Source organism: Protomyctophum parallelum (genome assembly GCF_964188405.1).
Source record: "Protomyctophum parallelum genome assembly, chromosome: 23".
Taxonomy (NCBI): domain Eukaryota; kingdom Metazoa; phylum Chordata; class Actinopteri; order Myctophiformes; family Myctophidae; genus Protomyctophum; species Protomyctophum parallelum.
Genome location: NC_139715.1, coordinates 24,592,216 through 24,611,080, shown reverse-complemented (window position 1 = coordinate 24,611,080; position 18,865 = coordinate 24,592,216). Strand labels below are relative to the sequence as shown.

The 18,865-nt window shown below is 48.4% G+C and overlaps 1 protein-coding gene across 1 annotated transcript in view; it reads right to left on the bottom strand.

The window, feature by feature from the left end:
• Nucleotides 1-1,138: 1,138 nt before the first annotated feature.
• Nucleotides 1,139-18,865, bottom strand: part of LOC310853966 (FERM and PDZ domain-containing protein 4-like) — a gene marked incomplete at both ends in the record, with an annotated part of 100,387 nt that continues 82,660 nt past the window's right edge. Inside the window, 10 exons of the mRNA XM_083758442.1 lie at nucleotides 1,139-4,578; nucleotides 5,173-5,504; nucleotides 5,903-6,250; nucleotides 8,178-8,694; nucleotides 9,561-9,699; nucleotides 11,791-11,973; nucleotides 12,990-13,079; nucleotides 14,109-14,235; nucleotides 15,783-15,919; nucleotides 17,026-17,145. Coding sequence (XP_083614568.1) covers nucleotides 1,139-4,578; nucleotides 5,173-5,504; nucleotides 5,903-6,250; nucleotides 8,178-8,694; nucleotides 9,561-9,699; nucleotides 11,791-11,973; nucleotides 12,990-13,079; nucleotides 14,109-14,235; nucleotides 15,783-15,919; nucleotides 17,026-17,145 — 5,433 coding nt within the window. The remainder of the gene's footprint in view (nucleotides 4,579-5,172; nucleotides 5,505-5,902; nucleotides 6,251-8,177; nucleotides 8,695-9,560; nucleotides 9,700-11,790; nucleotides 11,974-12,989; nucleotides 13,080-14,108; nucleotides 14,236-15,782; nucleotides 15,920-17,025; nucleotides 17,146-18,865) is intronic.

Below are 18,865 nucleotides of genomic sequence, written 5' to 3'. Positions count from 1 at the left end.
CCATGTTTAATTAGATGAATGCAGTACAATTAATCATTCAAGCAGACACATTATTGCAAAAATAAATAAATAAAATAAACGTAAAAATGATTTGTTGTAATCATAACACAGTGCTCAAACACTGAATACAAATATTTCAACACACAAAAAGTTTTTTTGCCATTAGTGTGTTATTGTGTTTGGAAAATATTTCAAAATAATTTACACAATACAGTGACGGTAAGCGCTACTAGTTCCAGTGCAATATTGGTGTCCCTGTGTTATTGAACAGATCATTGTGTCAACCCCAAAATGCATTGTTGTAATACAATAGGTCGCTTCAAGTCCAATGATTCAAAACAGTAAACTGAGATACACTTCAGCCTATGAGAAAAACAAAGACTTGGGTTGACAAGGGAACACATTTTGTGATTTTCTTTTTTTTCTTCACTCATCACTGAAACAGAACTCCAGTCTAACCCTGTTTATATCATCATCCTATAATAAATTAAGTACACATCTCTTTCTACAGCAAACAATAGATTCTTATTATAGTTATGTACATTTTACACATGTTTAAATAAGCTATGTTATGCACAGGTTCAAAGGGAATCTATCTAGGTATATATTACAAAGGTCTTTTAACAGTATATGGCTTTGCAAATGACATCGTCGTCATCAGAAAGAGCAAGGACAGCGAGTTGAGATTGCCTTTCAACTGTTTACTCAGAAACCATTGAGCATAAATATCTGACTTGTTAACGATTTGCATGTTTGAAGAGTTCGACCACAAGCAAGTCTGACAGAGTCTGAAAGAGTTCAGACTTTGAGTAAGACAAATGCTTATAAGCCAGAATCTACAGTAAAATACACAAGTAATCAAGGAAGATTAGATTTTAGATTTTTGCCTACATAAGATATACCATAAAAGCATAATGTCTGATTTAGTTGTTGTTTAGTTGGGTGCCGGTATCATCACTCACTGAAAATAGTCAATCTACAAGCTCACACAGTGACGCACTGCTACTGCAGATCGGCTATTTTCGGTTTGCCAAGACACAAATGCGCAACCAAGCATAAATCAGGCTTAACCACTCAAACCCCAACATTCGTATCGTGGGAAAAAAGCTTTAGACCATGTGGTTAAGAAAGTAGCTCATTACTTGCTGAGCAGCGTCTTAAGGGAGCGTGTGAGAGCGTTGGCGATGGCCGACATCGTGCTCGAGTGGCGCACGAGGGCCTTGACGCTGTGCTCCCCCGGCGCCCCCACGGTCGCCGTCTCGGCCGCCTTGAGCAGACAGATGTAGTTCATGACCACCTCGTCGACCTTGGCCACCACCTCCCTCTGCTGGTGCGTGGCGGAGGCCCCGAGGCCCCGCACCAGACACATGCACGCCTCGCAGAGGCAGCACAGCACCTGGAAGCTGCAGGTGACGGCCAGCAGCATCTCCTCGGGGCTGCCGTGGGCCTGCGCCGTCCTCCGGCAGGCTCGGCCCAGCTCCTTGGACTCCACGGAGAGGAGCTGCTTGTAGTGGGACAGGTCCTGGACGGGAGGCATCTGGGGCACCGCCCCGCCGCGGTGGTCCCCCCCCGCCCCCCGTCCCACGCTGGACCGCACCAGCGCGATGAGCTCGCCCGCGTCCCGGCGGACGTCGGCGAAGCCGGCGGGGAACACGTACATGCGGTCCTTGAACGCGTTGATGCGCGCCAGCCGGTCGACGAAGCTCATGCTGTTCAGGACGTCGCCGCAGAGAGGGTCGCCGCTCGCGTCCGGCGGCGGCGTGCCGCCGCAGAGCTGAGCCACCGGCGCCATCGCTCTGCCGCCTTGGACGCCGACGTTGTTCCCGGCGCCGTGGTTCCCCCTGGACCTCTCCCATTCGATTTCATCCTCCTCCCCCTCGCTCCTCCTCTTGAAGAAGCAGTTGCTAAATGGCCCGTTGCAGCGCCAAGGACTGTTGTCCAGTTTCTGCGAGCCCTTCATGTGCTTGGAGTCTTTCTGCAGAGGGAACGCCACCGTGGCCCTCCGGCTGTCGCCCCTGCCGGAGGACCAGCACGTGGTCTGGGAAGAGACGGAGCCCTGGGAGTAGCTCTTGGAGAGCCTCTTCCTCGCCGTCCTGCGCTGGACCTTGGCTTCTCCGTGTTGTTGGTGCGGCGACGCCAGCAGCGGCTGCTGGCTCCGGCTCCTGCAAGGCTTGCTGAACAGTGCCTCCGCGCTGCCGCAGCCCGCCGTCACGTTGCTGCAGCTGCGCCTGAGCTCTCGGCCCCGCTGGAGGCCGTTGTTGTTGTTGTCGTGGGGGTCCGTCTGCTGCTGCAGCAGGGCCGGGGCGAGCATCTGACCGTGGTTCTGGTTCTTCCAGTGGTACTGGATGGAATCCTGCTTGGGCAAGGGGCTCGGTTTGCCGGAGCTGCCGCTGGCTTGCATTGGCAAGGCCAAGGGATGAGGTGGCAACGAGGAAGGCGGTGGTGGAGCTGGAGCTTGAAGGTTTCGGGTGGGTGACATAATGCATGATACAGACCCGGTGGACGCCTGCCGGGTAAAAGCTGAGCGGGTAAAAGCTGAGGGTTGAGCTCCACATCCTAGCGGGATGGGGCACAGCTCCGTCCGCGGGACAGTCAAATTGGGGGCAGCGGTGTAGCACAGAGAATCGTTAGGAAGCTGGTGAGACTGGTGGAGCGCATGCTTTGTCCTCGCATTCGACTTCATCCAGTCCTCCGAACTGCCGCTTGGCTGGCTTCTGGATCTCGGTGGCGGGCGCTCAACGTCCTCACAGTTCCTGCCAGAAGTGAAACCCGCTTTTTGATGCCCGCCGCTCTCTGTCCTCTTGCGCAGCGACAGGAAACGGTCGGGGCCGGCAGCACCACGTTCGAGATCCATCTCCAGGCCGGAGAAGGAGCTCCTCCGCTCGATGCTAGCCGCCCTCGCCTCTGGAGGCTCGGCAGGTCTCGGGGTGTGCAAATTGTGACTCCTGAGCTTGGCGGGGAGAGTGGCTGAGTGGTACGGATGTTGGCTTCTGTTTGCCGCCGGCGGGGCGGCCATATTGGCGGTGACCGTGCCGGGGCCGAGGAAATGGGACGGCACGGAGGAAGGCGTGCAGGTGCAACGCGCGATGGTGTTCCCCCTGTTCTTCACCATCTCCGCCAGCTGGGGGTTGCTAGTGATGTAGCATCTACTGTCCTTTCTCACCGCCCCTCCCCTGCCTTTCCCCTGATGCATCTTGCTGACCGTCAGGTAGTTGATGAGCTGCCGGTACGCCTCGCCTTCCTTCTGGTTCAGCTCCCTCAGACCGCAGGCCTGTTGCTTGGCCTGCGGATCGCTGTGCTGCTTTCTGGCGGCGGAGCCTGAAGCTTCTCTGTGCATCGATGGCGCATGCGTTGCGGCCGAGGGCCGGCAAGTATCGGCCCCCACCGCCGGGGGGTGAATGTTGGGCAGCATCTTCCGTAGGAGCGAAGGGTCTGCGTGCGGGTGGAGGTCTTTGCCTTGAGGGTTTGGGCCTGAGCCTCCGTGCTTGCCGTTGTCGTACGCGTGCACTCGCAGCAGCGAGGAGGAGGAGGCGGACAGCGGGTGCCGCTGAACGCGGCGGAGCCTGGAGTCGAGTGTGGCGGAGCAGAGCGGCGAATCGGCCGGCGTGCAGCAAGCACTGCCGCTGTTGACGCTGCCGCCGCCGCCGGCGTCTATCGACGAGCACAGAGAGCCCTGCAGCGAGCCGTGGGCTTCCCCGTGCAAGTTGGAGATCCTCTTGGCGAGGTGGTATTCGCACAGGCGCGACACGCTCTGCTGCCTCGACACGGGCGGGCGGTCGCCGCCGTGTGCCTCCGGTGGGGCTTTCTCGGACGGGGAGAGAAGGGACGCCGCCAGCAGGTGCTCGTCCTGCTCGACCGGCGCCGGCGCCCTGCCGTCCTCCGTGGCGTCCCCTGACGACTCGCTGACTTCTACAAGGTGGTCGGAGGTGCAGGATGACACGCGAGGTATATGAATGCGCCCCCTGGGGAGGCTGTTCAGACCGAGACCCTCGGCGACAGAACTCTCGGGCAGCGCGCACCTCCGCTGACTCCCGCTTCTTTCTTCCGCGAATGACACACGCTGCTCCGCGTCGAGGCGGCCGTTGCTCGCACCTCCTCGATGGCCTTCCCTCGTGCTGAAGGTGTTATACTTCCCGTTGGAGTCGGGCGATTTCCTGTGATGTTTGCCCCCCGGCGCGGTGGAGTTGGGCCGCTGCTGCTGCACGGTGACAGACGTGGACGTCTGGGTCCGACTCGCCGACTCCTGGCTCTCCGACTCGGGCCGACTCACGGCGGCGGCCTCCAGCAATGGGGTGGTTCTCGGGGGAACCGCCGGGGGCTGGAGGGGACGCGAAGAAGGACTCCGTGGCCTCTTCTGCACGGCACCCCCCGCCGCTGTTCCGGGCGACGCGGGGAATTCCGTTTTCTCCTCCAGCAGAGGTTGGTAGCCGTCCCTCGTGGCCACCAGGAGGCGCAGGTGGCTCTCGCTGAGCTTGTGGGCAGCGGCCAGCTCTGAGATCTCCGTCATCTCTGAGGAGTTGGTCTCGTTGCCCGAATCCGAGGAGGAGCCAGGGCTGAAGCCCCGAGATATCAAAACACCTGTATAGGGAACGAGGGAGAGGAAAACATATCAGCGTTGCGTTCATTGATTCTGGGTGTTCAAATCGTTTAGTGTAAATGTAATAAAAATGTCAATGGAAAGATTTTGATGGACTATCGGCGGAAATGAAATGTGTGTGTGTAAGATCAAAATGAGTTATTTAGAAAACGGAAATCATGCCAAGGAGAAAAAAAAACATCGGACATCAAGTTTAAAAATAATACAATATATAACAGTAGCTCTCTATCCCATAAGGGGCATACCAACGTTTTTTTCAAAATGGTATACTATCTTGAATAAGTACATACCACTTTTAAATGGTATACCTTTTTAAAAAGTGTTTTAAAAGTGGTATAAATCAAAAACGGTATGTACCATTTTTTGTAGAGTGGTATGCCACATACCATTTTGGAGTTCGCCCTCCTTCGTGTGCATGTGTGTGTGTGTGTGTGTCTCGTAAAGGTGAGCAGGGCACAAGTGCTCGTACTTATTTGTGCATATAAGGGTGACTACATGTACGTCAACGCGCGGCTGACTCGTCAGGCGCTCGACAATGCGTGCACACGACGTGCGTCGGCACGGGAGGGACACACCTGCGCTGTTGGCGTGATGATGATGCGACTGCGGATGCGGTCGCATCAGCGGATGCCTCTGCTCAGAGACGGAGAGAGCCTCCAGGGCGTGAAGCGTGTGGACCACCGCGTTGTCCAGTCTCCTCTCCGTTCGCACTCCTCCTCCCGATCCTCCTCCTCCTCTTCCTCCACCTGCCGCGCTGACCTCCTCTCCGTCTCCGTCCTCCTCGCCCGTTGGCACGGCGTCGATCAGCGACACGGGGATGTCGCCGTCGGCCGCGCCACCCTGGGCGCCACCCTGGGCGCCGCCCTGCGGCCTCGCGTCGGCCGTCGAGTCCTCGTCTGAGCTGTCCCTGTGAAGCCGGGGTTGTTGCAGTTAACGCCGGGGCTATAACGTCGACTAACGAAATAACTTAAAACTAAGAAACAACTATATAACTGACTGAAGATATACAACATCAAATATCTAAATACTGAATCGAGCAACTTATAAAACCGCTCTGGGCTGCTCACAAAAGCCTGCAAGCAGACGTTAAAAATGACCACAAACTCGTCTCTGTTCCATTCTGGTCAAACGGAGGTCGTAGCGCGCCACCGAGTGGCGCGCTACGAGCTTGTAGGTTTGCTATTTTTGAAAAAAACGAAAGAACGACTGCCATAGAAACATAGCTTTTTCAGAAAACCGTCAGGATGTAGAAGACGTTTTTTTAGAATCTGATCTCAGGTCAGAATGGGCTCTGTGTGTCCTTGCCTGAAGCCTTGGGGCGGGGCGGCGATGGCCAGGTTGAGGCTCTGCAGCAGCGCGTCCTCCTCCTCCTCGCCGCCGGCACCGCCGTCTCCCTCGGGCGGCGGCAGCGACGTCAGGTCGATGATGTCGTCCGTGGACCCGGAGAGCGCCAGGAAGGTGGCCACGGTGGCCTTGTTGTTGCCGCAACCGGCTGCCGACACTGCGTTGCCGTTGTTGCCCTCTCCTCCTCGCCCCAACGCCGGCGTCTCGTCCCCCACCGGCGTGCCCGCGCCTCCGGCGGAAGAGTCCTCCTCGCACGAGGCGTCTTCGTCGTCCTCGGCGTCGTCCGTCGTGTCGGCGTAGCACAGGTCCCTGCGGGTAGATAAAAGATATACATTAGTAAACCTGCACATAGTCGCCTGATCGCAATTATTTGGAGATTATTGGTTGTGCAAAAAGTGCAGATTTACAGTTATGCGAACATGCTAAAACGTGATCACTTGAGGGGGTTCCAAGGTGGTCCCCCCAGCTAAATGATGGAAGAGTTGGTAACCTAATGTACCGTTTTGTTTTAATTTTACGTTTAAGTATTACTTAGTCTTAATACATAAGAAGTCTACACAATTAGAGCATGTAAGAAGAATTGTTATTTGGATCGCATGCCATGGCATTGTGGACAAAATCTTATCCAACGACTTACAAAATATTCTTTGGTCTTGGGGGTCTGAGAGGCTAAATGTCATCAAATGCATGGTGGTCCGAATAAATAATGGGCCTTGATATGAAAAGGGGCTAAAAGGATAACACAAAACATGAGGGCTTGTTTCCACGTGTTTTCATTCTTCTGACTACACATACGTTATGTCTAAGGGCCGATTCATACTCATTCATACTGACGTCATTTGAGGTTCGGGGGGGCGGGCACCGTGCTAAAGTCGGCTCTTCGGTGCTACTGAAAATGTCTGACGAGCCAAAATCATTTCGGCACTACAGCGCCGAAACAGCGGTAAAATAGGAGTATGAATCGGCCCTTAGAATGAGCGAATAGGCGAAGGGGATCAGCGTCACCTGATTCTTTGTTTGACCCCGCAAAAACTTGGATGTGTGTCTCAAAGAATATGATTATTGGTGGAATCACGGAAAGTTTAGAATATTTGGCGGTCCCGTTTTCATTTTTCACTGCATCGGTGGTTGTTGAAATCACGTGCACTACACTACAATACTTCACCATATGTTGCACTATGACGAAATAAACCCATTAAATGTAGCCATGTGTACGTTCCCTAATGCCATTCCAATGGTAAGCTGTGTTGTTTTCACACCATGAAGCAATGGCGGATTCGTACACACCTCAAAATACCAGTATGTGTGTCTTAAAGAATAGGGTTTCCATAATGGAATTATCAAATAATTTCTCCGTATATTTCAGTTAAATATTTCATGTCTGTCCTGTGCAAGTTTGGCTTAGTTTGAAAAAAGCCAAGCAGAAATGTACATTTTATTCGTTTGTGATATTAAGAGAAATCTATGAAAATCTGGGAACTAAATCATTACCAAGAAATGTCTTCACCAATGTGTTTCTAAAGGTGTCTAATAACATGTACTAAAAGTTTGAAATTCAACTCCTGTGGGAAATTGAGCATTAGCATAATATGTGACCATACCCATAACATCCTATATAAGGCCAAAAAGTCAAAATGTCATCATTCTTTAAGTAGCATGTGACATATAGACTAAACTAGGGGTTTTTCATGATTCTGAATCCACTCCAAGCATTAGTTTTGCACAAAAAACACTCCTTGGGCTTAATTAGGCCATATCCACTTGACCAAATGTGCTGACCTCATCACGTTTGTGATGACGGCTATGGCCATTTTCCTCCCAAGGAGTGTTTTTTGTGCAAAACGAATGCTTGGAATGGATTCAGAATCATGAAAACCCCATAGTTTCATATGTCACATGCTACTGAAAGAATGATGAAATTTGGACATTTTTTCTTTATATAGGATGTTATGGGTATGGTCACATATTATGCTAATAACTCAATTTCCCACAGGAGTTGAATTTCAAATTTTTAGTACATGTTATTAGACACCTTTAGAAACACATTGGTGAAGAAATTTCTTGGTAACGATTTAGTTCCCAGATTGGTCAAATACCTGATAAAATGCCCTTACTATGACAATGAATGTTCGAGTAAATGTCAAGATTGTGCTGACCCAGCCTACTGTCTGTCCCTTCATAAAAGGAGAAAGCCACAAAAGAATAAAATAAAATAAAAAGATTGTGCTGACCCTACCTGAGCAGCGGCTCCTCGCCGCCCTCCACCTCGCCTATGTTGCTGTAGACGTGCGGCCGGCCGCCGTACGGAAACGGCGCCCCGTCGTCCCGCGGCCGGAAGTCGCTAACGTCGTCGTCGTTGTGGGACGGCGTCGTCGTCGAGTAGGCCGGCCTCCGCTCGGCGGCCGCGCCGTCCGTGCTCTCCAGCAGCCTGTCGTAAGCCGCCAGACTCCTGGGGTTTCCCCCGCCGCCGGCGCTGGTGCTCAGGGGCGGGTCCCCCCCGCCGCCGCTGAAAATAAACGACACTTTGGCGCTCCGGGGCGAGTCCTGCGGTTTGTGTCTGGTGGCAGGGGGGACGGGAGGGGGCAGGAGGGGGTTTCTGTCCTGGGATTCGGGGTGGTGGTGGTTTGTTTCCCGTTGGCCGTTGTCAGGGCAGTCCCTGGCGTAGGGGTCTCCCTGCAGGCCGGGGCCGGGAGACGTCTCCTCGCAGGCCCCCGGAGACGATCCGTACGGCCACTCTGGGAGACGATCCTGAACTGGACGGAGCAGGAAAAAAGGCTGGATCAGCTATGGGATTGTAAGGGTTTTATGTTGTGTTGTGTGGTAGTAAAATACAGAACCGCCTTATCTCCTTATTCTAACTTTAGTTTTTTCGTAAATTAACGGCCTATACTTGATCACACTACAGCCGCGTCACACAAAAGCAGCAGATTCACAAGCTCGAAGCGCGCCTGCACATCTGCTACTTTTGATGCTTTTGAATTTGAATCCTGAAATGCCATAGTTTTGGACAAATACGAGTTTTCCACACAACAGAGACGATGAATTACTTTGTTTGGTTATCGATTGCAGGGTGCAAAACAAAGCTAAACAGGAAATCAAAATTGTGCCTCGCTTAAAATATATCCAAGATTATTAATATTAGGGTATTTTCCATCAATGTTGTTCTGCATGCATACTGTCGTTACGCACGCACGCACGCAAGCACAAGGTGCTGCCACACTCAGGGCTTAAAGCCAAAAACAATCCCAAGACTGAAAATGTGTTTTTGCAAATCTGCACTGATCTCATTAAATGACCCCTATGAGATCCTCAGGACTGAAATCAGTCCCCAGGACTGAGAACTTTAAGCCCTGCACACTATCTAAAGAGCCGCGCACGTTCTCGGCTGCGCACAGCAGCTGCGCAACAGTCTTTAGACAGCTGGTGGACGGAAAAGAAGCTCCACTTTCCGCAGACGACTTTGCGCGACGGCCAGATTCCCGGAAGCGCTCTCCTCCGCGCCAAACGTCCGCAGAGCTTCTTCTGTCCTCGGCGGCGCAAAACCGTTTTGCGCTTGGGTGTGGAAAGGGCTACACGCACACACACACACACACACATTGTATTGTGCGTGGAAACTCACAAGCGTCCTCCTCGCTGATGCTGTTGCAGCTGGCCATGCTGAAGATGGACCTGCGCGAGTCCACCAGCAGACGGTAGTAGCCCGCAGTGAGACAGGCCAGGTTCATGGCATCGCTGGACTCCATGATCAATGTGATGGGCTGCAGGAGAAGAACGGGGAACGAAACATTTAACCCATTCTGACCTGAGATCAGATTCTGATCAACGTGATGGGCTGAAGGAGGAGAAGAACGGGGAACGAAACATTTAACCCATTCTGACCTGAGATCAGATTCTGATCAACGTGACGGGCTGAAGGAGAAGAACGGGGAACGAAACATTTAACCCATTCTGACCTGAGATCAGATTCTGATCAACGTGATGGGCTGAAGGAGAAGAACGGGGAACGAAACATTTAACCCATTCTGACCTGAGATCAGATTCTAAAAATGTCTGTTTTAAAAAAATGAGTTTGTTGGATAAGGTTTTGTCCACAATTCCATGGCAAACGATCAAAATAACAATTCTTCTACATGCTCTAATTGTGTAGACTTCTTACAGTAGCCTATGTATTAAGTAATGCAGATGTTTAACAATTATTTAACTCTTGGGAGCGTAAAATGAAACCAAATGGACCCGTAAGGTATTTGAAGGTATGGGTAACTCTGTTCCTAATCCTAGAACAACATGTGTATTTTTTGTTTTTGCTCTACATTGAATATATTCGCAGAAAATAGCCGTTCTACAAGCTCATTCAGTAGTTGTGAGCTTGGAGATTGGCTATTCTTTTTAAGTTTAAGTGGTTAAGACAGAGAAACATGGGGAGAGATAAATTAAAAAAGACAAAGAACATGCAAAAAAGAAAGAAAGAAAATAAATTATGTAATCTTCCTGTTGTGTTCAGAGACAGAGTGGTTTCACTGTTGACTTCCCCTGATAGGCTATACAGTATTTTGCTACAAACTCTCCTGTTTTCCGAATTTAAGCCAGTAGATGGCAGTACCGACCAACAGATGAGATTCATGGTCCTTGTGATAAGCATTGGCCCTGAAGCATGCCACACAGACATGACAATTACATCTAACATTGTATTATTTTTAGAGCTGGGACTCGATTAAATTTTTTTATCTAATTAATCAGAGGCTTTGCGATTAATTAATCTAGATTAATCGCATTTTAATCGCATATCAATATTCAACCCGAGAACAGCGAGAAACCTTTTTTTTAATGTTTTTTGGTATCCCAGTGAATCAATGAATAGTGACTACAGGATACCACTCATTTTCAACATTTTACTGTCATATACCTGTTGTGGAAATAATAATAAAAGTCACCCCATTCTGTGTTGCCTAGAACTGGAGGTCTGAAATAAAAATAGTAACAGTAACAAGTACATCTCAGTGACATCACAAAGCTGTACTTACTTCATATTGTTACTGTTTTTTGTCAGACCTCCAGTTCTAGGCAACACAAAATGGGGTGACTTTTTATTATTTCCAGTTTTCAGTACTATAGAAAAGCGCCCAGTGAGAAACGTTCCGCGGTGAAAAAAAAAGTGCGATTAATTTATCTGTAGTTAATCGCGATTAATTTTTCTGTAGTTAATTAATCTAAATTAATCGCAAAATTAGTCCCGGCCCTAATTATTTTTGAAGAACCATTCACTAATGTAAGTAACTAAGTACATTTACTAAAGTATTGTACCTAAAAATGCAGGTACTGTTACTTTACTTGCGCATTTCCAATTGTCAATAACTAAAAAATGTTGATAATTCTACTTGAGTATTATCAACTTTTTATAGTTTTACTTCTACTCCACTACATCTCAGAGGCAATTATTGTACTTTTTAATGTCTACTCATACTCCGGTTTTAGTTGATAAAAGTGACCACCAAAAACTACAACATGCCGTCACGCCGTGGTGGATGGTCAGCGACTCACCGCTCACCCAAACACATCTCTCTTGTTTTTTACTAAGCACTGTTTCAGGTGGTCAGAGTATATGAATAGGCCTTTACTCCAATACAGTTATTTGAAAACATAGTTGATAGTTACTTTATGGATTTGGATTATTATTATTACAAAATCATCCCTCGACCACTTATTTAGCCCTATTTACCAAACGCGTAGCATCGCGACACGTTCACGTTCTCTCTGCGCTCCTCAACCTGCTGATGGTGTGTGTGTGTGTGCGTGCGTGCGTGCGTGTGTGATGTGTGTGTGTGCGTGTGTGTGCGCGCGTGTGTGCTCACCCTGACGTCCAGAACGTGCAGCTCCAGGCGCACGTTGTCGTCGTCCTCCGTGAGGATCTCGATGCGGTTGACGTGGCTGAAGTCGGCCAGCAGCGCCACCAGGTGGGTGCGGGTGTTGATGACGTGGCTGATGCCGTAGCGCGGTCCCACCAGCAGGGTCACCTCCGTCTGCTTCTCTCCCTGCTGCGGAACAACAACGGTGAAGGTGAAGGGACGCCATGCTTGAGTACAAAGTACACACAGTGGTGGGGAAAAAAGTACTCTGATCTGTTACCCAAGGGTGGGTATACTCGGGGACCCTTAGGCTGATTCTACACATGCCTTCTGAATCAGTAGTTCTCAAACCTTTTCTTAATTCGAAATAATTCAACATTTTGCAAACACAAAATAACAGATATTTAAGGTTACATTGTGTGTGTGTGTGTGTGTGTGTGTGTGTGTGTGTGTGTGTGTGGGTGTGTGTGTGTGTGTGCGTGTGTGCAATATCACACGAAAATGCTTGCAGCCACAGGCACCCACAGTGGAGGATGGAAATAATTAATGACCTAAATAGAATGTAAAGTATGCCAAATCACTCAGATTTATGCTGAATGGCAGAGATTAAAATAGGGTGTATTTTGCATCCCAAAACGCAGTTTAAAGTTAAGGGACGCAATAAAACAACAACCTACTGCTACTGTACTGTTTTTCATTCTAGTTTATTTTTGCTAGCTTTAGTTATAATAATCATTTCTTCTTCTGTTTTCTACATGCATATAATGACATTATAACCAAAATGAAGTTAAATACTGCAATTTGTAAAAAATATGACTCCTAATGTCGTTGAAGTGAGACTCATAAAATGTCCCTGGGACTCATCTAAAAGACCATCCCTGCATCCCATTCCCGGGACTCATTACATTGAAAACCTATATTTACATCACTGGAATGGCATATTTCATTTTATTTGTTGTGTCTTGTTGACTTTGCATTTGTTTTTAAAATGTGTATATAATCTGTTGAAGCCACCCTGCTGTTGCTCTTTTGTTTTTGTTTGTCATGAACTTGTTAACATGTTGGTCTCTTCACTGAGAACAGAAAAAGTAGAAGCATGGGAAACATAGAAATGTAACCAACCCTCAGGCTAGGGGACAAGATGCTTTGGACCAGGCAACCAAAGCAAGTTTCAGTGTAAAGAAAACAAAAACGACAGCCCTTACCAGCAGTATTGATTTGAACTCCCTCCCTCCGTACAGTCTGAGCTCACTCAGGTACCGAAGATAGTGCACCTTCGCCTGCAGAGCAGTCAGCTGCACGCGCACGCGCACACACACACACACACACACACACACACACACACACACACACACACACACACACACACACACACACACACACACACACACACACACACACACACACACACACACACACACACGATGATTGAAATTGTGAAACCTTCACTTGGTAACAGCCACAATAGGAATGAAGAATAGGAGTGAATACCGTATTTGATGTAGGCAGCAGGCTGCTGCTCATGGATTTGGACACCATAATGAGCATCAGTCTGATTTTGTTTGCTGTTTTCTTGGCTGTATAGTAGTCTCTCTAATGAACCAGCTGCCACTGTCATGCATACAAATGTTTCACATTCCGTGTTTGGAAGGATCAATTATTGTTACATTTTGGACACTACCATTATGTGGACGAATCTTGGGTACTCAAAATGTTCTGTAGGCATCACAATAGTTTTTCAATATCTTTTTTTACCACTTAATCCACTATACTTTATGGTATAATACTGAAAATAGACAATCTACAAGCTTATAACACGTTGTCTTGCGATTGCAAAATCGTTTTTCACCCGGTGCCAATTGCCTATAAGCTGTATAATCCTGGGCGCTACTCTCCCTCCGCCAACCTGGGGAGTGTCCCGAACTGACCTCATGCTTCCTTCAATGCGTGAGCAGGCCGCTTCTTATCAGCCAATGCTTTCTTTTAAACGATCTACCAACCCAACCCCCTATAGTTGAGGATTTGTCCACGTGTGCGATGCTTCACGCTGTTCTTCACATTAGTATTCAAGGGCCGACATGACAGAGGGTCTTAGAGGGTTGACAAGGGGTGAGAAACGCCACACATGCACGGGCTGAGGTATGCACGATTTCTAAATATTGCATCAGTGTGCGTGTGTGTGTGTGCCCAACGTCTGTTTCCATGCGTTACACACAGACACACGCCGTCTATGACCAGTGGCGTAGGAAAGAGTGTGCGGCGTCTTTTGCAAGGGCAAAGCAAGAGATAATAGGAGACAATGAACATGTGCTGCTCGCACATACTTTCTTCCCGGGAGGCACGAGGTTCTGGTTGGTCCGGAGGATGTGCGTCAGAGCCTTCTTGATGTTCTTCACCTTCATGCTGGACAGCACCGCGGGAGGCAGGAACAGCGACAGACCCCACTCCTTCCTGTCGTTGGGAGCAGAGAGAGGTGGACGTTTAAGGCACTGCTGATTTTGAAAAGTTGTAGTTTTAGTCTAGTTTTAGTCCGGGTACAAAGCTCTCCACAGCACCGAGACTGCATGTTAAGAATCTTTAATTTTTGGCTACAGACTCTGGTGACTCTCTCAGTCTGGTGCTCTTGGATCTTACCGCGGCATTTGACACTGTAGATTACAGTATTTTGCTCTCTCGCTTGGAGCACTGGGTTGGCATTAAAGGGTTAGAGTTTTTTAGATCTTACTTGTCAGGGAGAAGTTTCCGTGTCACCCTAGCGGATGCCACATCCACCACAGCATCCCTCCATTGTGGAGTGCCACAGGGCTCTATTCTTGGACCAATTCTGTTCATGTTGTATCTGCTCCCCCTAGGATCTATTTTTCGAAAACACTGTGTTTCTTTCCATTGTTACGCTTAAATGTATTTGCCTCTAAAGCGTAACAATCCTGACTCTTTAAAACCACTCCTTGCTTGCCTCGAGGATGTAAAAGCATGGCTGGCTTTAAACTTCCTAAACTTCAATGACAAAGCCGAAGAAATATTTTAATAATATCATCAATATTAAAAATAAAAAATAAATGCAAAAAGTCATGGTATTCAAAATGATAAAAACACAATATGACTTGAGAGCTCATTTCCATTGTGGTCCTTTTTTCTGCCGTAAAATGATCATATGAGGGAACACTGTCGCTCCACTATCCGAGGACATCTTCCGCTATTTAAAAGCATTGCATTCTATTTGATGCATTTTATCTGTGTTTTGTATTGTCTGTTTCGCACTGTGCTGCCAGAGTTACCGAAGGCAAAATTAAAATGTCATGCAAATTCAGTAGACAATAAAGGTTTCTCATCGTATCTCATTCACATCTGTCCCGGTGGGACTACCTTCGACTGTGTCCTTCACGCCAATATTATGGAAAATGTGGGTCTGTCTGCTGTTTATCGTTGACTCCCCCCCCCCCCACGGCATAGCGGTTGCTTTGACCTCGGCTTGCAGACGACATTAGTGGTGCATATCGCCTCTGTGGGGGGGGGGGGGACCTCATACATTGTGTACGAAATACGAATGAGGTCCAAATGAAAAGTAACAACTTTTCCAGATTCAAACGCTCTCTCTAGGTCGTCCAGGACGACCTAGAGAGAGCGTTTGAATCTGGAAAAGTTGGAATCGCGACGATGGAGGGCTCGTCTGAGGACGACTCGTCTGAGGACGAGCCCTCCATCGTCGCGATTCCAGTCGTCCCGGTTCTCTATACATCTGGTCAATTTGTTTGTTGGTGCCTGCGTCTTTCTCAAAAGCATCGAAAGAAGCAGGTGGGCAAGCTCGAAGCGGGTCGATTCGTGTCACGTTTCGAGCTTGCAGCAGATCTGCTACTTTTGTGTGACGCTGTTCCTGTTCCAGTACGAAAAAGAAGAACGCAAAAAAAACATATATGGAGATGAGAGGTTTCTGCCCGACAGCAACGATATCCTATAGCAGTCATGAACAAACAAACGAACAGACAAAGTAAACTTACTGGATGTATTTGAGAGAGACCTTCTGCGTTTGTCTGGTTGTCATGGTGAGGATATACATCTGCAGAGCGGCCAGTCGGAGCGCAGCGTCGTACTTGAGCTCCGGGCCGAAGCGTTCCAACACCACGTCGTTGCAACTCTGTAATACAGCAAGCCGGAAGGGACACGTTTCAACATAAAAGGAAACCCCAAAGTCAGGTCTATCCCCCATGTGTATTTTTTTTTTTTTTTTTTTTCTTTTTGCGGCTTACGCCTTTTATTGATTTTTTGAAGGGACAGACAGTAGGCTGACAGGAAACGGGAGAGAGATGGGGGGATGACATGCAGTAAAGGCCGTGTCGGGTCCGGGAGTCGAACCCGCGGCACACTGCGACTGGATTACCAGTCCGGTGCCCAGACCGTTACGCTACGGCCTGGGCCTCCCCCATGTGTATTGAACATAGAAGCAGTCCGACTGTGAGTGTATAGTGCTTGATTCATGCTTCATCGTACAATGGGGACTGAGCAGTGGCGTGCACAGACATTTAGAGGGGCAGGTGCTCAAGTGAAAAAAAGGGCACCTTGTGCTGCGCATTTTGGGGCGGGAACCCATTTTGGTGCTATAGCTATTGAAAAATAGCAGATCTACAAGCTCATAGCGCGCCACTCTGTGGCGCGCTATGAGCTTGTAGATCTGCTTTTTTCTTTTTTGAAGAACCACTGACATAGAAACATAGCTTTAGATTGTGGGGGCCTAAATAATACAGTAGAAGCATTTTTTATCAAGATTTGATCAATGTCACCATGGTCCACACACTACAAATTAGGGAAAAAAAGAAAACTTTTTTTTTTTTAGAGCACATTGCCAAAAGGGCAAAAGAGTCTATAGAGTCTATAGTGCTTCATCGTACAATGGGGACTGAGTATAGCAGATCTATAAGCCCACAACGTGTCCTGGCTGTGACACGTTGTCAGCAGATTCAATTACATTAATAATTGTTGCTGCAAACAGTAGTGAAGCTGAAGCATTCAAAATAGTGGTGGAAAAAGTGGTTGTTTTACTTAACCCATTCTGACCTGAGATCAGATTCATACGAGGTTTCCACTGGACACACACTGGTCTGATTAACCCATTCTGACCTGAGATCAGATTCTAAAAAATGTCAGTCGTGCCCCACATGAGTATGCAATACCCGTTGTACCCGTGTCAGAGTACCCGTTCCACCCATCTGTCTGTGTCCCCTTTATGCCCATATATGTAGTTACCTGTACATAGAGGTACTCAAACGCAACAGCGTCTCTCCTCAGCAGCTCCACAGGATCCCTGGGGACGAAGCTGATCCGAAAGAAACACTTCATCTTATCACAGCCAGCCCTCTGGGTCACCTGAGAAAGACAGAGAGAGACAGAGAGAGAGAGACAGAGAGAGAGAGAGAGGGAGAGAGAGAGAGAGAGAGAGAGAGAGAGAGAGAGAGAGAGAGAGAGAGAGGGAGAGAAAGAATACCACATATCTGGGTACTGAATCGAGCAACTTAAATACTGTTTCACATAAGCCTGAGTGACAGAATGACAAAATGACCAAAAATGTATTTGAAAGTGAAATATCCCGTGTTTAAAAGTGTTTAAAAAGTGAACATCACCAAGGGCGGTGGAGAAGTGTCTCCCTTTGAAAGACTTTATCTGTCCATCGTCTGCTGCTGAACACACAAAGCCTCGGAGCTCAAGTATGTGTGTGTGTGTGTGTGTGTGTGTGTGTGTTTGTGTGTGTGTGTGTGTGTGTGTGTGTGTGTGTGTGTGTGTGTGTGTGTGTGTTTGTGTGTGTGTGTGTGTGTGAGTGTGCGCGTGGTGAATATTAAATCTGTACCCTTGTGAGCTCACACCTTCATTACAATGTATTGTTTGTACACGTGCAAGCGCGTGTGACTGTGTGCACGCGCAAGCGTGCGTGCGTGTGTGTGTGTGTGTGCTTGTAAGGTGATCTGTCGCCCCTGTCCCTGTGCCAGGTCTGATAGATGACGGCAAAGTCCAAGTGCGACGAGAATACTAATTCATGCACTCAGTCAGTAATTAGTGCATGTTTGCGTGAGGTGTGTGAGTGCGTGCATATGTGTGTGTGTGTGCGTGGCACTGCAATAGGACCTGTGGGCAATTCAGGCAACAAAGAACTCACCGATAGAAGTGGACGTCATCATCGGATTCGACGGACAACCATAAGCAAGCAAGTGTGTGGCAGAGAGGTAGAAGCAAAAGTTAGGAGGGAGTGAATGAGAGAGAGAGAGAGAGAGAGAGAGAGAGAGAGAGAGATCAAGCATGAGAGCAAGAGATATAGAGAGAGAGATAAAGAGAGAGAGTGGAAGATAGAGGAAGAGAGAGTGTTAGGGCCGATTCATACTCCTATTTTACAGCTGTGTCGGCGCTGTAGTGCCGAAATGATTTCGGCTCGTCAGAAATTTTCAGTAGCACCGAAGAGCCGACTTTAGGACGGTACCCCCCCCCCCCCCCCCCCCCCCGAACCTCAAATGACGTCAAATTGTAGGCTCTACAGAGCCGAACCGACTTTTATTCGGCTCTAAAATAGGAGTATGAATCGGCCCTTACTCACTTGTATAGACAAATCCACAGAAGGGTGCCCTATTAGACACCGCCATTTATTGAGGTGTACCATTAACTGATTAGCTACACAGCTTCACGTGGCCAGACTGTTGCCTCTCGCAAATTTACAAATGCTTCTATATACAGTCTGGAGCAACGGAAGTTCTATCATGAGTAAAATATAAAACGGAAGTGGAGCCTCTTCCCCACTTCCGTTATATATGCTATATAAGCATATATAGCTTGCTGCTTAGCAGAAATGGAAATGAAAAAAAAGAAGCTCTAATTGACTTGGTCTGTCTAATTTTCGTGAACGTGACTCAGATTTCGGGAGTTGTCCCCCAGTGTGGTTACAATATGCAAATATGTTTTCCCTGTGTATATTTTTGGTTTCTTCCTGAAAGCTGAAAGCCTTTGAGTCAAAAGGCCCAATCGAAACACCTCACACAGCTGTGGGTGAGGCTTCAATTCAGGTGGGTGAAAAGGTGAAAAGTGAAAACCATGTATATTTAAT